The 17,166-nt window shown below is 38.7% G+C and overlaps 1 protein-coding gene across 1 annotated transcript; it reads right to left on the minus strand.

Moving 5' to 3' along the window:
* Positions 1-543: 543 nt before the first annotated feature.
* nelfb (negative elongation factor complex member B) lies at positions 544-12,004 on the minus strand. The gene is made up of 13 exons (XM_044026782.1): positions 11,745-12,004; positions 11,297-11,457; positions 11,119-11,218; positions 10,305-10,535; positions 10,033-10,218; positions 9,234-9,346; positions 9,045-9,147; positions 8,788-8,883; positions 6,897-7,039; positions 4,943-5,049; positions 4,555-4,696; positions 2,819-2,927; positions 544-979 (listed from the first exon to the last, which is right to left on the minus strand). The coding sequence occupies exons 1-13, from the start codon at positions 11,844-11,846 to the stop codon at positions 815-817; spliced, it is 1,758 nt and encodes a 585-aa protein (XP_043882717.1). The 5' UTR covers positions 11,847-12,004; the 3' UTR covers positions 544-814.
* Positions 12,005-17,166: the final 5,162 nt, after the last annotated feature.

The following is a 17,166-nucleotide window of genomic DNA, read 5'->3' on the forward strand; positions in this document are numbered from 1 at the left end:
AGCTAATTGTTTTTGTGATGTTGGGATAAATAAATAAAATTGACTTGACTTGTGCCTCATTCAACCAGACTTTATAGGGTGATGGATCAATGGTAGAGCAGGTCGTCTTTCAGCTGGAAGATGGGATGTGACCTTGGGCAAGACACTAAAATCCAAGTCACTCCTGAATGGGTGAATGGCAAAACTGTAAAGCACCTTTGAGTGGTCATCAAGATTAGAAAAGTGCTAAAGATCTAAAGACCACTTTAGATCACTTTAATCTATCTACACTGAGATCATGTTGCTTCCTCTTCGCAGAAAAGTCATTAAATCTACATGTGTAGGAGCAATTAGACATGCCAGTCACAACTGACACTTCCTGTCATGTGCACTACTAATATGTCACATGATGTTGTTTATATGGAGGATCTTTTTTCTGTGAGAAAGTTCCCCAGTACAATCTACAAACACCACACATTTTTTCTTTCAGCTGTGGGTTTCCCAAGTGTCTGCAGAGATGTTTCAGTGTTGCATAAGATGTGGCCTAGTCACAGTAAACACTGCTTTGAATTTCTAATAATCATTTATTTACACATTTTCTGGCATTATTGACAGTTAAAATGGAACATACTGATAGACCAGGTACATATGAAAATACTGTATATTTGAACCACGAGGTAACAGCACTAAGTTTACAAATGTAATGACCCCTCACATCCACAAACATCTTAAGAAACTAATTAATGACAAATTAAAAAAACAATGAAGAATAATGTGAAACGTACAGTCTTTTCATGTCCAGCTGTCTGGTAAAGATCTGTGCTGCATCTCAATCTCAGAGAGGAGTGGTAGGTGTGGCGGCGGCGGCGGTGGTGGGGACAGTCACTGGGTGGAGTCCTAGGTCCAGGGATGGTGCTTCTTCTGGTGGTGGAGGGCTCTTCTTCTGGGCCTCCAGCTTATCCGTCAGCTGAGTGTAGAGCTCCTTCAGCGGCTCACTGCACTGTGGTTGGCAGATACAGCAACATAGTGTGTCAGTTACAGGAATGATTCACAGATCACAATGTTTGTGGCAAATAATAATCTCACGTACACTATTATACTAGTGATATGCAGTCATGGGGGGCAGAGCCTCCCCTATTATCAATGACAAGTAAAATACTAACAATGATAAAAGAAAATCAATTTGCCCACTTGACTTTTCTGCTAAATAAGTTTTCTGTATGATTTCAACATTTCTATGGTAAAAATAGCTGAATTTACACATTTCCTGTTCAAATACACGGGTGAATAGTGAGGCAGCGATGAGCTCTGCTTCAGCTCTGACGGAGCTGTGCCACACACACTGACTGACACAGGCAGTTGGCCCATTGCTCTCTTTATGTCACCAATATACATGTATACACTTTTCTTTTAAATCTTTGACTTGCTTTTTGAGGTCCGTAACTGTAGTTTGTACCAATACAACTTCATCTGACCACGCTTTACAATCTTCAGTTCTCTGATAATTGACGATATATCTTTTCTCATTGAAGAGAGAATGTCAGCTTTGATTGTTGCGGTGTCCATGCTTGTACTTACTCCAGGTACTGATGGGGTCAGGTCGGCTTTGAATGGACTTTTAGCCATGGAAGTTTAAGACCTTGTATTGGACAGAACTTCGTATTTGTATTTTCGGAGATTTTCTGCCATCAACGTTGGTTCTGAAGCCAACTGACCTCGCCGTGTGGTGTTAATTACACAGTTACTACATTTAGTGTATGATTTTGAGCGTAGATGTATAATATATGTTAATAGTCAAGATTCTGCAGGAGCTCACAAAAGTGTGTCTTACTCCATTGTGGCTCGCTAGCGCGCCCCCACTGTGGTTGTTTTAAAGTGCCTTACAAATAAAGTTGGATTGGATGCATTTTCTGAAAGCCACTGGTTCAGGATGTCAGTTCAAGAATATGTCACAAACACAACACTTTCTGAATCCATTATCATTATCATTATTATTATTATTATTATTATTATTATTGTTGTTAGCAAAACCTGCAGATTAAAGCAGTAGCCCGGCAGCAGGCATATGTCCTGTCTGAAGGTGACACAGACAACACAGATCCAGTCCCAATTAAATAAATAAATGAATGAATGAATGAATGTATTTATTCATTTATTTATTTATTTATATAGATTGAAGACAGAGCATGCATCTGATGTGATGCACAGTTTATAGCAAATGCCAATTTACAACTCCAGTCCAATCACTGCCATGATTTTTGTATAATACATTAGAAAAAATACAAATACTTTTCAACACACAATTCAACACAATGAAATGCATCACAGCAGGACAGACAGCACACACACATTCAACAATTAGAACAGCTCTGATTTGATTTCCGCCAACATTTAACCTTTAGAGTAACAGCCTTTTAGAGAAAAAGCTAACTGTCTAAACATGCGACAATGCAGTGTTTTACTGTTACCATTCACTGTGCTCCTAGTTACTCTCTTATTGTCTCATCTTTAAATAAATCAGGAGGCATTCTGGGGCAAGACACTAACACTAACTTAAGAAAAGAGAATTTGATAAAAGCCAAATATATCTTGTCTTATATCTACAGACCAGTTGATTATCTAAAATCTAAAATCAATCCTAGGAATTTGGAATCATAGACCTCCTGTGTTTCCTCATTCTGTACGTGTGATATATATGAAAGACCCCTGGGTTTTGTAATGTGACTGGATAAGGTATTCCGCATAGGGGATGTTCTATATCAGACAGTACTTCATACTTTTTATCACTACATCACCTGTGGTTTTCAAAGCACAAGCTAAATGTAAACAAGAAACCAACCTGTTTGGGAGTTTTTAGGGTTTTCATCAAGATTTCCATGAACGATGGCAGAACTTTGGGGTGCAGGTGCAGCAACATTCGAAGAGTATGTCTGTGGACGTTCTCTTTACTGGAAACAGAAGCAAACAAATGTTTGGATGGCATGAGTTAGAGCTTGGTCATTTGGCTAATAAATCATTTTTAGGCTATGTCCCGAATACCAATATACCAGATATGCCTCTATGTAAGGTTGAACATGAGCTGTTTCTCTGAGCAATGGTGGGATCAGTAGTAGACCCAGTTGAGAGCAAGAAGTGGAAGTGGTTGAGGGTTCGATTCCCAGCATGTCCTTGGGCAAAACAGTTATCCTCAAGTTGCTCCTGATGGCTGTGCTGGCAGTAAGTGAATTGAAGAATAAAGCAACTTTGAGTGGTGGGAGGTGGGAGTAAGACAAGCTGCAGGTCTCTTACCAAATCCTAAAGGACTGTTGGCACTGCCACCAGAGTACTGTTAAAGAGGCCAAAATAGAACACCTGTCAAACCTTATTAAGGCAAATTGTGTTACTGAAAATGACTGAATCTGTTCTTAATACCCCTCAGCCTGTCTGCAAAGAGGAATCCCCTGTAATGGGCAATAGGTTCCTGCACTTTTTCATTGATAAGGTTGCTACTGCAAGGGCTCATCTCTACTCTGCATCTGACCCCTCTGACCCTATTCCTTGCTCAGCTGTGTTTTATTTGTTCGAGCCTGTGTCTCTGATGGCTTTAGAAGATGTGGTTGACCAGATTAAGCAAGTTCTCGTTGTGACGCTGTTCCGCCTCACTATCTTAAAGAGGTTTTTCCTAGTATAGGGCAGTCAGTTATGGCCATTATTAACAGCAATCTGTCTTCTGGTGTTGTCCCCCAAAGTTTTTAAAACCATGCTGTGGTGCAACCCCTGCTTAAGAAACCTGGACTTGATCATGGTGTGCTAGCCTTTTATCACAAAAATCCTGGAAAAAGTTGTTCATGCTCAGTTTAGGTCATTTCTCGATGAGCATGATGTCCTGATGATGTCCAAAGCACAGAGTCAGCTTTATTAAGAGTTTTTAATAAACTCTTCCGGATGAGACAACACCATGTGAAGACGTGTACAGTCACTTATCTCACAACCTCGTCCAAGTTTGGACATCAGCAACACTTTCAGGAACAAGCCTGCCACGCAGTAACTCTAATATGCCTGATACACGTAAGAGCAACAGGTAGCATGGCCGCGGGGCTTAGTTAGCAGAGGCGAAGGGGCTGCTGAAAATTGATGAGAAAGCGGAGACCCATGCCAGTGAAATCAGAAAGCAAGGGGAACAGCTGAGGGAAGAATTTAAAAAAGCAATGGAGCAAGCAGGCACCACGGTCAAGGCTTTGGAGGCCCGGGTGGGCTCCCTGGAGGAGGCGGAGAGCAGCCAAGCTGATGTCACCACTACACCCTACAGCAAGAAATGGCCCAGCTGAAACGGGAGGTTGCTATCTCAGAGCAGAAATTTGGATCCCAAACATGCAATCTGCCGATAATTGGTGTTAATGAGAGACGGGAGGAGGGAAAAAGTATCACGGAATATGTGGCGCAGCTACTGAAGGAGTCACTGGGACTGGAGAGGACACCTGTGCTAGACCGTGTACACCGCACCCTGAGGGAGAGGCCATCAGGCTGTACTGAAAACGAGTGAAACTAGCAATGCTTTTAGCAATGATACAACAGCATCTGCAACCATCTACCCACCTGGAGAAAGAAGTGAGGAGGAAGCCATCGAAGATGACTGAACAGAACTCCTCTGAACCAAACTCATCAGAGAGCAGGGTGAGGTGTGCTGTTAGCAAGTGGAGGAAGATGTCACTGAAGGCCATGTCATTGTAGGTATCCACTGTGGGTTAACAGCACAGATATGAGATATTATGGAGTAAGGAGGTCACACTAAATACTTTAACCCATAGAAGCAAAACTTAAATAAAATAAATAACATCCACACTCATGTGGATGTAAAGTTAGTTTCATACATAAAAATACATTGCAGCACAAACAAATAAAGTCAAAGTCAAAGTCAAACTTAACTAAAATATTTGTTTTATTTAACACACACAGTAAGTCAGAGAGAGAAAGCAACACTCACCCAGGGCAGGCAGTAACCTCTGTAAGGCATTCTTGTTCCTCAGTTTGGCAATGTGGAGAACATAATACAGACCCATCTCACAGGCTACTCTGTTCTCCTGAAGGTACCTGAGGAGAAATACACAAACAGTGGATATAAAAAGTTTACACACCCCTGTTAAAAACCCAGGTTTTTATGATGTTGAAAAGAGACCAAGATAAATAATTTCAGACCCTTTCCACCTTAAATGTGACCGATACCCTGTATAACTCGTTGATGGTGCACACCCATAAACCAATACTTTGTCAAGGCATCTTTTGATTTTATTTCAGCACTCAATCTTTTTAGGTGGGGGTCAATCAGCATGGCACATTTTGCCTTGGCAATATTTGACCACTCTTCTTTGCACAAACATTACAAAACTGTGAGGTTGCCAATACATCTTCTGTACACAGCACTTTTTAGATTCCTTCAGTCTCCTCTTTAGCAGGTAAAATACAGTACATGCTCTATAGGGTTTAAGTGAGGAGATTGACTTGGCCAGTCTAAAAGCTTCCACTTCTTGCCTCTGATGAACTCCTTTGTGTGTTCGGGCTTGTTATCTTGCTGCATGATGAAGGATCTCCCAATCAGTTTGGTTGCATGTTTCTTTAAATTGGCAGACAAAATGTTTCTGTAGACTTCTGAGTTCATTTTGCTGCTGCAATCATGTGTTACATCATCAGTGAAGATGAATGAGCCCATCCCAGAAGAAGCCACGCAAGACCAAGCCATGACATGACCTCCACTGCGTTTCACAGATGAGCTTGTATGTTTGGGATCATGAGCAGATCGTTTCTTTGTTCAAACTTCAGCCTTTCCATCACTTTGGTAAAACTTCATCTTTGTCTCACTTGTCCATTAAACTTTGTGCCAGAATTTTTGAGACTTGTCTCTGTACTCTGGTAAATTCCAGATTGGCCTCCCTATTCTTCTTGCTAATGAGTGGTTTGCATCTTCTGGTGTAGCCTCATGTTTGTTCATGAAGTCTTTTGTGAACAGTAGATTGTGATACCTTAACTCCTGCCCTCTGGAGGTTGTTGCTGATGATTTTGTTTTTCACTCATAGACAGCTCTCTGGTTTTCATGGTTCCACTTCTGAAGTCTACACATGCAAAACCTATCCTACCCAATCTGAAACTGAGTGTAGACATTCAGTGCTATTTATTGTTTGAATAACAATGTAATAGGACATACCTGGGCAACACAACACACCTATCAGTGACATGTTCCAATATTTTTGCTCACATAAAAAATGGGTGGCTTCAAACAAAAGGTTCTATCGTTCTAAGTTTTGTATCAGATCCAGATGTAAATACCTGGAGGTAAAAGCTGAAATGTTTATCTTTTGTCTCGTATTCATCTTTTGATGTCAAACCCAAATGTTTTCAGTCTGTGGCAAAAATAAAGGAATTGGCCTCACTGTTCCAATACTATCGGAGGGCATCATCATGATAACTACCCATAAAAGAGGCCATAGGATGGAGTGGTAATTTTCCCAGCTACAAATATACTGTATCTTTAAATCTGGAAGCTGACCTAACAGACTTTTTCTTCTTCATTATGAATGGTTTTACACACCTGAATATTCCACATCTGCAACATTGTATTATTGATTTTGTTTTTCAAATTCAAACAAATGAAGAAAATTGTATAATTTAACTTATTTGTTCTTGCAAAATATATATATATATATATATATATATATATATATATATATATATATATATATATATATATATATATATATATATATATATATAAAATAAGAAGCCTGCCCCAATGCCTCTGGTTAACCACTCTTCATATTTACTGGTGCTGGCACTGACTTTCATATTTACTGGTGCTGGCACTGACTCTCAGATGTTGCTGGTGATGAGTTTGGGGAGGGAAACAGAGCTCATGGTGAATCACCTTGTCTCCTGCCATGTTTTACCTGTTGAAGTTGTCTGGCAGGGTAGCAGGGTATGACAATGCGGTCTTCTCCTCACTGGGAAGCTTCTGGTCGATGGCAAATATGTGATCATCAACAACCACTGACATCATGGCAGGCAGAAAGCGAGTGACCACCTCTGAATCCTAAAGGCAGGTGTACATAAACCAAAAGAATTTTACCAAATTACCATCTCTGTTTTCTTAAATTATGATTTCATGCAATGATCATCATCTGGCTTGTACTTGTACGGAGTGAAAAAACAGACTCAGTTTTTAACTATTTATGGTAAATGCAGGGATCCCACACCAGGTTGTCATCAAATTCAAGGTCTTTTCAAGGACTTTGCAGGACCATTTCCCTAAATTTCCCTAAAAAAAACTGAAAGAGCTGATAGAGCTTGGTAGGGCAACCTGTAAGCCCATGGTGTCCACTTTTATTGATTTGCAACATGCCCTGCATCTTGCCAAGTGATTGTCCTTTGGATCTTGGGCAAGCCAGTCTTTGTAATTTTCTTCTTTGAGCCAGAGATCTTGGAATTTGCATCACGTAATTTGCTCTCACTTGCTTAACGTTACTCACTCATCGTTCTGCATGGAATCTCACCACAATCGCGGAGAGAGACAGTGTACGGAAATACACTGTAAATGTTGTAAACACAACAAAACGGAGAAGTATTTCTACAGACCAAACAAACAGGAGCATGCTAGGCTTGCAATGATTCTTTCTGTGATGTAGTTAAGTCAAATACGATGACACGAGATCTTTTATAATGAAAAGAAAACTGGATATTTTATTTTCCTAATTCCTCTCCTGTTTGAGCTGAATTCCGTTTTTATGCGGCATCCACCAGAAATAGAAGTGCTGCGTATCCACTCTCACCTTGTGCAACTGAGTGGACCCGACACGCAGCCTTTAAGCAGACATTCGCAACCAGTGAACTTTGACACATTGACGAGAATGGGTGTGTATCGCTTCGATTGGAGACGCAACGCAACAGTTCCAAAACCAGAGTATTTAGGTTTGTCCACTGCAAAAATTGTCTTTTTTGTTGTGAGAGGCAAAAATAAAAATATTTATTTTGTTTCGTGGAATTTGTCCTTTATTATATTATCCCCATCTCACTCAATGATAAGTTCCAAACTTGAAAGTCCTGGGTGGTATTATAAATGGGGTTGCATCACACAACAGTGAACAATTTAGTGGTGAAAAGGGTCCATCCACAACCTATAAGGTTTGCTTGTTTAGTGTCTGTGGTTGTTGTCAAATAATGCTCCAGTTTGCCCTTAAATTCCAGTTTTGCTTTACTAGCCTAATTTAAATTAATGGTTGCAGACACAGTCAACATATCTGGGAGTAACTCACCCCGTATTATTTATATTTCATAGATTCTATGAATTACTATGAATGTGGATCAATTTGTGGTTCAGTCCTAAATCTGAAAATCAATAAAGTTCCTTTTCATGCACCCATAAGTAGATTTGTTTTGAGGTTTTAAGACATTTGTCATCCTTTGACAAATACCTTACAGACATTACAAAAATTCTAAAACATAGCACAAATAGGTAAGATTAAATGGCTCCAGACTCCACTCAACAAAACTTAAAATATACTGTATGATGAATAATAACAGAACCACCTGACCAATACTAGAATAAAAATAAATGCGGCAAGAATAAAAATCTACCTAATCTAAATAAATAAATGAATAAATAATAAGCAAGTGCAGGAGTAACCTTAACCAACACTAGAGGAAAATCAATACATATAAGACAACATGCACAAAATCATGTGGCACAGCTCACTTTCATTCCTGTCTCCCTCTTTGCGACAAACACAAATGTATTGATTTAATGAGGTCATGTACAGATGTATGTGAGGTGGTGGTACATACCAAACGAGGCTCCTTAAAGACCTGGCTGTCAATCATGTCCCATGCTCCCTGACCCAGTGACAGCATCCTCAACAGCAACATCAGGTCCGAACTTTCCTGTTCAACACACACACGCACACAAATATTTTATCTTGCTTGCTAGTAGTCTTCCTCCTCCTCTTTGCTGGCAGCATTTCTCACACATCACTACCTCCTAGTTGTCAATTAGCACTACAAAACCCCTGTCTGTGTCCTAGAGCTCAGTATACTGCACTCACCCTGGGTAAACCTTCCTGGCTCAGCAGCTCCTGCAGGTTCCTCATGATACTCAGAACCAGGGTGTTACAGGCAAATGGGTCACATAGGATCATGGACAGGTCACTAAAACACATACAGATTAAATCAACCAATCAACATAGACACAGCTGCTCCATTTCAAAAAATGCAAGCCCTCCCATTCCTGTTACCCGAGGACTTGCTCTTGTCCCTTCTTCACTCCGTCCAGGAAACCTTGCAGCTCTCTAGCTCGTTTGCCATCCACAAACTTCTCACGGATGCAGGCATCCAAACACCAAGTGAACTGTGGCAGCACACAACAGAAACACAAATTAGATAATCCTGTAACACAGGGATTACAAAATGAAAAAATGACCTGGGGGCCACTGAGTGTCAATAAAAAAAGTCCAACTGTTTGAAGAAAAAGCAACATAAAATTCACTGGAGGTTTTATGTGCTCAGAATTATAGTATATCAAGATATTCCATCATGATATCACAGTTACAATATTTGTGATATTTTATAGAATTTCAGGATACAGTTTACTATGGAATGATATGTAGTTCACAATAAACAAGTGTTTATAAGGAAAATTAATCTGTAAATAAAAAAATAAAAACATACAGAAATAAGTCATTATAACTTGACTTTAAGTGGCAGGCCGCATGAAATCGGTTGGAGGGCTGAGAGTTTGAGACTTGTGATGTAACACAGAGCTTTAAGGGGAATTCCGGTATCTTTCGACGTGGTAATGTTGCCAGACTCTTACAATAACAATCTGAGCCATTTATTGGCCAAAATAAGCACCTTTTATTCATATAACTCAGAATGGTGCTATTGCCCCATAAGATTACACTGAAGCTATTGCTATCTGTCACAGCTGCCATCCAAGGTGATCTACTGGACCAATTATGAAACTTTTTGTAAGTACTATTCATGTAAACACCATTTATAAACATGGGGCCTTTACGAGTTTGGGGCTGTTCATACCTTATGGCAGGGGTCCACAGAACAGATCTCACTGATGTCCAGTTCATGCAGAGACATCAGCAGCTCTGCTCTCAGTGTGCAGTAATGGACGTTGCGTGTTCGCAGGAATAATGTTCGCAAAAACTGCAGCACCATGTCATACAATTTCACATTCTTTCCGATCATCTGGGTCAGCTTGAGGACCACCTACAGTGCACACAGAACAGTTGACTACAGCACAATGGGAATCAATCACTTTGGCTGCTAAAAGAAAAAAGATGGGGGCCACATACCTCGCCTTGGCGCCGTGTTTTGGGTGAAGGGCTGAAGAAATTGTGAAGGATTGAGAGGTCACTGCTGAACAGAGCTGCTTCCTTTTCCACAATGTACTGCTTTAGGAGGGGGGAGACTTCATCTCCAAAGAGAGCTTGGTTGTCCTGCCAGATCTGCCTTTTCACCTCTACAGCACACACTTTGTACAGCTCCTTGTCAGCCATGACCATTTTCAGTTTCTTCTCTGGCACCTGGATGAGGGAGAATGTGCTAAATATTATGAAAAGTTCTTCAAAAGTCTTTGGAAATGACTGATTAAATAATATGATCAGCATTTGCTCTCATTTATAAAAATGTAATAGAGCCGATCTGGACACAGACATCATTGTATGACAACATTCATGTGTGAGTCATAAAATGTTCGTATCACACCCATCTCAGGAAAAGAATAATTGTATATAAATACTTTACTATACTTTATTGAAATATCACAAATCTATACATGTATGTTTCAGATGCCTCTGCCCTGGAGTTTATGACATGCAGAAACATAATGGAGGTTTAAAGCATATTTTAGAGTGGACAGAGAACAGATGTTTCTCCATTTTAAATAATGTATTAGCACATGTATAAGAAGTGAATGGCCCCTAAAACATCCACACTACTACATTTTCGTTACACGTCTGAGAAATATTTTATTTATAAGTAGTATTTTCTGAAACAACTGCTTCCAACATCTGCAAGCCATTCCAGGGGAGAAACAACCCTGGTTTCAGAACAGCAAGCTACTGTGGGTATAAAAGGACCCAAAAAAACAGCCCTAAAAACACTTGCCTTAGGAAGATGCTTCAACACCTGCATTACCACTGGCTGGATGGATGGCATTTTGACAAGAGGAAAACTCTTCTCCAGCAGCTCTTCAAGCTTCCCATATCTGAAATTAGACACAATAATATTCAACTTAGTTGTTACAAGGGACATAACTCAAGGCCAAAAACAAATAATGTCACACCTGTCCTCCTCTTTGCCCTCTGCAATGAGGGCAACTCGCTCCATCAGCTTATCTCGAAGCTCGTCAAAGACAGACTGATGGAACTCAAGACGGGGTGTTCCGTGGAGGTCTAGGAATGGAAGCGCCGACTGAAGCGTAGGCAGCAGGATGCCATTTTCCATCTGCAGTCAGATTAAGATCATTTAACACACATTTGGTTTAAAGTCCACCAAGCATAACTTCATAACCTCCACAATAGCACCACTATTATTAACAGACTGCGGTAAATGTGTAACATCAAGAGAACACAAACCATTCACTTTGTTTTTGATACAACAACGCTAAAATGACACAGAACACACAGCAGAGGCGGGCGGCTAAAGGCACCAACTGTCGCCTTGACGAGTGTGCTTAAAAATACAAACATTTCTAACTAGCAGCTATCGTGTAATGTTCTCTGTAGCGTTACCTGAAACTGGTCAATGGCTTTCAGAGGCTCAGTGCAGTTGGTGAGAGTTTCTTTAAGATCTTCTCCGTTAGATATTCCGAGCTCAGGTAGCCCCGCGAACATTGTCGTGTCGGTTTAATCATCAATGTGAGCGCTTAAGAATGAATAGGTATTTCTAATGTATGGATGTGTTGGTAATAAACAGCAGCTAGCTACAACACATAGCAACACATTACACTTTTCACTGTCAAAACAAACTTCCGGTGTTGCTACTTTGTAAACAGTCCGTCGGAAACAATAGCAGCCACGAAAAGAGTGCCGTATTTCCTCGTCGGAAGACTAATGCTCCCCTCTGCAGGCCAAAAATGGTTGTCCAGTCTAGGCAACATTCTTCAAAAAGACGGGTTAAGTGAAGAAACATTCCTCCAATATTTAATCAGCAGCCATTATTGACATTTCTCTATTCAACTGGTCTATTTGAAGCGACAGAAACGCTTTTAGAATGATGTTGGTCTGCGGTAGAGGGCTTTGAGCTACTGTGCTGAAGAATTTATCCAAAGAGGATTTATCTTCAAACAGATCTTCAAACTGTGAAAGGCAGCATTACATCTCTCACACTCCTGGTAACAACAATATGTCTTAATGTAACCTTATGGAAACTCCGAATGACTTATGAAATTAATGACTGTAAATGAAGTAAGTGTATTCTTTCAAAATGTGTACAGCTCATCATATTCGGTAGAATATTCTAACCTTTTCTTGAACACAACTAAAAAATCAGGAAGGAATGGATTTTCACTGGAGTCCGCTTAGAGATTTTTTTAAAAAGTATTTCTAGACCAATATTTTCTCTTTCTAGAAATCACATGACGTAATGAAATGAGTTCAGTGTGTAATCTGCATTTATTATTTTTCCTTTATTTATCCAGGTAAAAATCTCGTTGAGATTTTCCAAGAGTGACCTGGCCAAGACAGCAGTACACAGAATGGTACAATGGTACACAAGTAAAATACAATCACACACTACAGGACAACAAGAGTGGGATTACATGTGCAATCACAAGAACCAATTGAGCTTATTTTTTAAATTGTCTTGAATTCCCCCAGAGCTAAGAGATTTGTCAATATCAAGTCCTGCACATCGTTCCAGGTAGACGAAAATTTAAAAGCCTTTTTGCCCAGTTCAGTTTTGACTCTTGGGACCTTAACTGTAGTTTCACTCGTTTACAGCAAGTGAACGGTGAAGTGACATATTTCCTGTTCCTTTGGGATGCAAATTATTGTTATGATTATTATGAATAATAATAATCATAATAATGATAGTATAATTTTATTATTATTATTATAATTATTGGAATACATTGTCATGTACAGACATTCATGGCATCTTAACAAAGGATCCAGAAGGGATCAGGTGCATTCACGGCATAGAACAACAAGCAAGACAAATTAATTTTATTAATTCATTAATTAACAAATTACACTAAATAGTTTCAGTGCATTTTTGTTTTTCATGAGGTAAGGGCTTTTTGAATGAAATGAACTCATTGTGAAACACACAACAACCTGGGACTTATTTTCATAAATTTGCATTTGTGTATATAGAATTTTCCAAGGATGAGAATGTTGTTAGTTAAAAAGTATACTTAGTTATTGTTCGTAACAAGACCATGTCTTGATGAGAGAACAGTTTAAGTTGAATCTTTGTGTGGAGCCAGTCAAGTACATCAATCCATAGAGCATCAGAGAATATCCTCACAAATTGCACATTTAATGGTTTTAAAACCAAATCGCAATTGTAACAAATCACTGGATAGATATATCCCATTTGAAATTTTAAAGCGAACTTCTTTGGCTTTGGGATTTAAGAGAAATTTCAAATATTTAGATTGTAATGAATGGATAGTATCCTTGGAAAAAACTTGGGTAATTGAATTTCTATGGGGTATGAGATGTCATTATACATTCTCCTGATTGTTTTGTGAGGGATTTTCATTTCACAAAAATTCGATATGGAACTGGGAGGAATCAAGCACGTCTCCCATGGAGTTCTGAGTCGAACCTGCCACTTACCTGTCAATCACAAAAAACACTGCGCTCAGCACTACATTCCATGTGCTTTCCAGTCAGAAAAGTCAGTATCATGCCTAGGTCTGGCCTATAGTCTTCCACACATTTTTATTATCTATTTCAAAAGAGCCCTTAGAGATATTATGCCCAAGTATTTGACAGTAGATTAAATGGGAATATTATACACCACAGTAAAATCACATTGATGAATTGGCATTAACTTGCACTTAATCCAATTCAGACCAGAGGCTTTGGACCTCTGTCAGCTGTTTCATAAAGATGGTCATGTAGTCAGCAAGCTTGCTAATGGTCACTGGAATGCCAAGCACGTTGAGAGGAGCAATATAGGAATTTTTAATAATGACAGAAAGCATTCTGTGGCAATACTCATAAGAAATAGGTAAATGGGGCGGCCCTGTTTAACACCACGTTTAATAGCGAAATACTGTGTTGTACCCATTAATAATTAAACTAAGCTATTTGCATTAGTATAAAGGGATTTAATAGTGTCACAAAACATAGGTCCACTGCTGAATCGTTTTAAACACTGGAAAATAAAAGTGTCTTCAATAGGGTCTAAAGCTTTATAAAAGTCAAGGAATAGGATAAAAACATCATCAATCAAATGACTATAATCTGAAAGATTCATCACTAGCCGTACACTGTTATGAATGAATCTCCTAAAGCCAGATTGGGAGTACTAATTTTGTGTAAATTAGTCTTTAATCTAGGGTAAATAATGGTAATAATTTGTAATAATTGTTTAGTAAAGTGATTGGTCCTAGATTATCTATAATTTTTGGGTCTTTACCAGGTTTTGGAATTAAAGTAATTATACCCTTTTCGTGGTAGTAGGAAATGTCAAATTGTCAGTCGCTTCTGCTTTCAACAATTTTTGTAAGTCCCAAAAATGTCTGTATAAGTTGAATGTAACAGCCTGGTGAAGTCTGGATTCGTACTAAGATTGGTCATGGATCCATAAGACTTTGATTGAATTTCTCTCCTGCCTTGTCTTTTCTAATGGACAGAAACATGCTGCATATCCATTTATCCCTAGGTCTTATATATACCCCTTCATATAGAGTTCATCAAGTTTAGTTTGCAGAAACTGTAATGTCCGCTTATCATTGTGGGTAGGGTGGTCTTATTGTATAATTATTAAGTGTTTATTTTTTTAATTATATTACATATAAACAATGTGTTCTTTCTATTAAACTTTAAGAATTCCCATTTAGAAACATATGATGTTATAGATTCATCAAACATTTAGACACCTTAGAAAGCTTGAATTAAATTTCCAGTATCCTTTGTTTTTGCGGGTAAGTTGTGTTTTAAACAACACAACTTAAAAACCCAGTGAGAGGGGCTGCTGACATACAGCAATCTGAGACAAACTGCAACATAGAAAAAGATATCAACCAGAAATCATTTCAGGATTTTGCTGTATTATTTGGTTTGAACCAGGAATACTGTTTGATGTTTGGTTATTGAAGGCGCAATGGATCTAAGTTATAATTGCTGATTTATATAATTATAAATCAGCTAAAACAGGGTTGTTTAGTTTAGTTTATTAGTATATTTGACAGGGACCATGTACAGAACCAGGCATATACCAGAGTTAATTGAATTGCTAATTTTGCATCTGTGGCAGGGAGTTAAAGGACAGTAAAAGACATACTAAACAGACAACATCAGTAACAAGAAAACAGCAACAACAACATTACAGAAAAAAAACCTGATTGCCCAAAAGAGGTCTTCCTAAATTTGGTGCAACAATCACCTCACATTGAGGCCCTGGATACCCTTACATTGTCCCTGCAGAGTGACACACTTGCTTGAGTGGTGGTGGTGCAAGGTCATGAATCAAGCACATGCCAGCAAAGAACAGAAAACTGTTTAAGGTCAACAGGTTATGCTTTTTTATAATGGTTCAGTGATGGTAGTGTCTTGGTTTTTGATCAAGAACTTTCACAGCCTGTAAATGGTGTACAAGGGTTTCAGTGTAGTAACACCTGCCTGGGACCAGCTTGTAGCGCAATATAACAGATGTGAGAAGATCATTGAATGCATAAACAATTTAGCAGCATGCATAGGTAATTGATGAATAATATGTCTAAAATTAATTAAACTAGCTCTAAAATTTCTGGTTATCATTTTAATATGCTTTTTAAAAGTTGAATTATAGTCAGTGATTGTGCCCAGGTATTTGAAGTTGTCAACAATTTTAATCCCCTCTCCTTTGACAAAAATATCAGGTTGTTGCTGTGCATTTCTTTTGTTGGAGAAATACATGCCAACTGTTTTTCCTGACATTGAGAGTCAGACAGCTGCTAATTAGCCAGTCTGAGACTTTATGTAGTATACTGCAGTGAGTTTTGATGCAGCCTGATCTCTATCCTTAGCATGTGTGTAGATACCTGTGTCGTCAGCATACATTTGTATCTGCACTTCTGGGCAAATCAGAGGCAGGTCAAGCTAAATAAAATTGGTCCTAAAATTGATTCCTGTGGGACTCCAATGGTGCTATTAGCAAAAGAACAGCATGTATCATTAATTCTGCTGCTTTCTTGAATTATAATAAGATTCCATCCATGTTAGAGCTTTAGATGAAAAGTTAAACTTGGACAACTTAGACAACAGAACATTATGATTTACAGTGTCAAAAGCTTTTTTAAAATCAAGGAAAACAGCACCAACCTAAATTATCAAGTGTGGATTTAATTTGTTCAGTAAAATAGCAGTTTGCTGTCTCTGTTGAATTACTTTTCTTGAATCCAAATTGCATAGAATTGCAGTGGGAAATGTCACACACAATCCTTTCAGTTACTTTGGAGAATATAGGAAGTATACTGATGGGTCTGTAGTTAGTAATGTCAGTTACATCAGCAGCTTTAAAAACTGGAGTTATCACTGCTGACTTCCAGGCAATAGCGAAAAAACTATGTTTAATCGACAGATTAACCACATGTGTAATTGGAGTAGAGATGATGTTTTTATACTTCCTCACAAAGGCCCTGTCATAGTCAAATGTATCTTTAGCCTTAGTGTTCTTAAACTGGCTTATGGTTTTAACTAGATGGTTTTGTCACCTCAGAGATGTTAAAAAGTGGAAGATTATCATTTGGTGTCTGTAATGCTCTTCTCTCGAGGACCAAAGCTTTTGCCAAGTCTTGAACACGATCAGTAAAATAAGTATTAAACACAGAAGAGATCTTAACTATATCCTGAGTTAAGGTCCCCTTCATGTGTATTTCAAACCCTTTACCTCTATTATTATTATCCTTTTTTAAGACCCTGTTAATGTTTTTCCAAATTTGTCTGCTGTGACCTTTGGAATCATTGACGATATTGCTTTAGACTTTCTCAATTCAAC

Source organism: Solea senegalensis, linkage group LG5 (assembly GCF_019176455.1).
Source record: "Solea senegalensis isolate Sse05_10M linkage group LG5, IFAPA_SoseM_1, whole genome shotgun sequence".
NCBI classification, from domain to species: domain Eukaryota; kingdom Metazoa; phylum Chordata; class Actinopteri; order Pleuronectiformes; family Soleidae; genus Solea; species Solea senegalensis.

What these genes read in the sequence shown, in the direction of transcription:
- nelfb (XM_044026782.1), bottom strand. Translation starts at nt 11,846, where the DNA reads ATGTTCGCGGGGCTACCTGAGCTCGGAATATCTAACGGAGAAGATCTT. An exon ending in TGTTGAAGCATCTTCCTAAG is followed by an intron (nt 10,536 to 11,118) that starts GCAAGTGTTTTT and finishes TCCCTCATCCAG; the next exon opens with GTGCCAGAGAAGAAACTGAA. An exon ending in GCCAGGAAGGTTTACCCAGG is followed by an intron (nt 8,884 to 9,044) that starts GTGAGTGCAGTA and finishes TGTGTTGAACAG; the next exon opens with GAAAGTTCGGACCTGATGTT.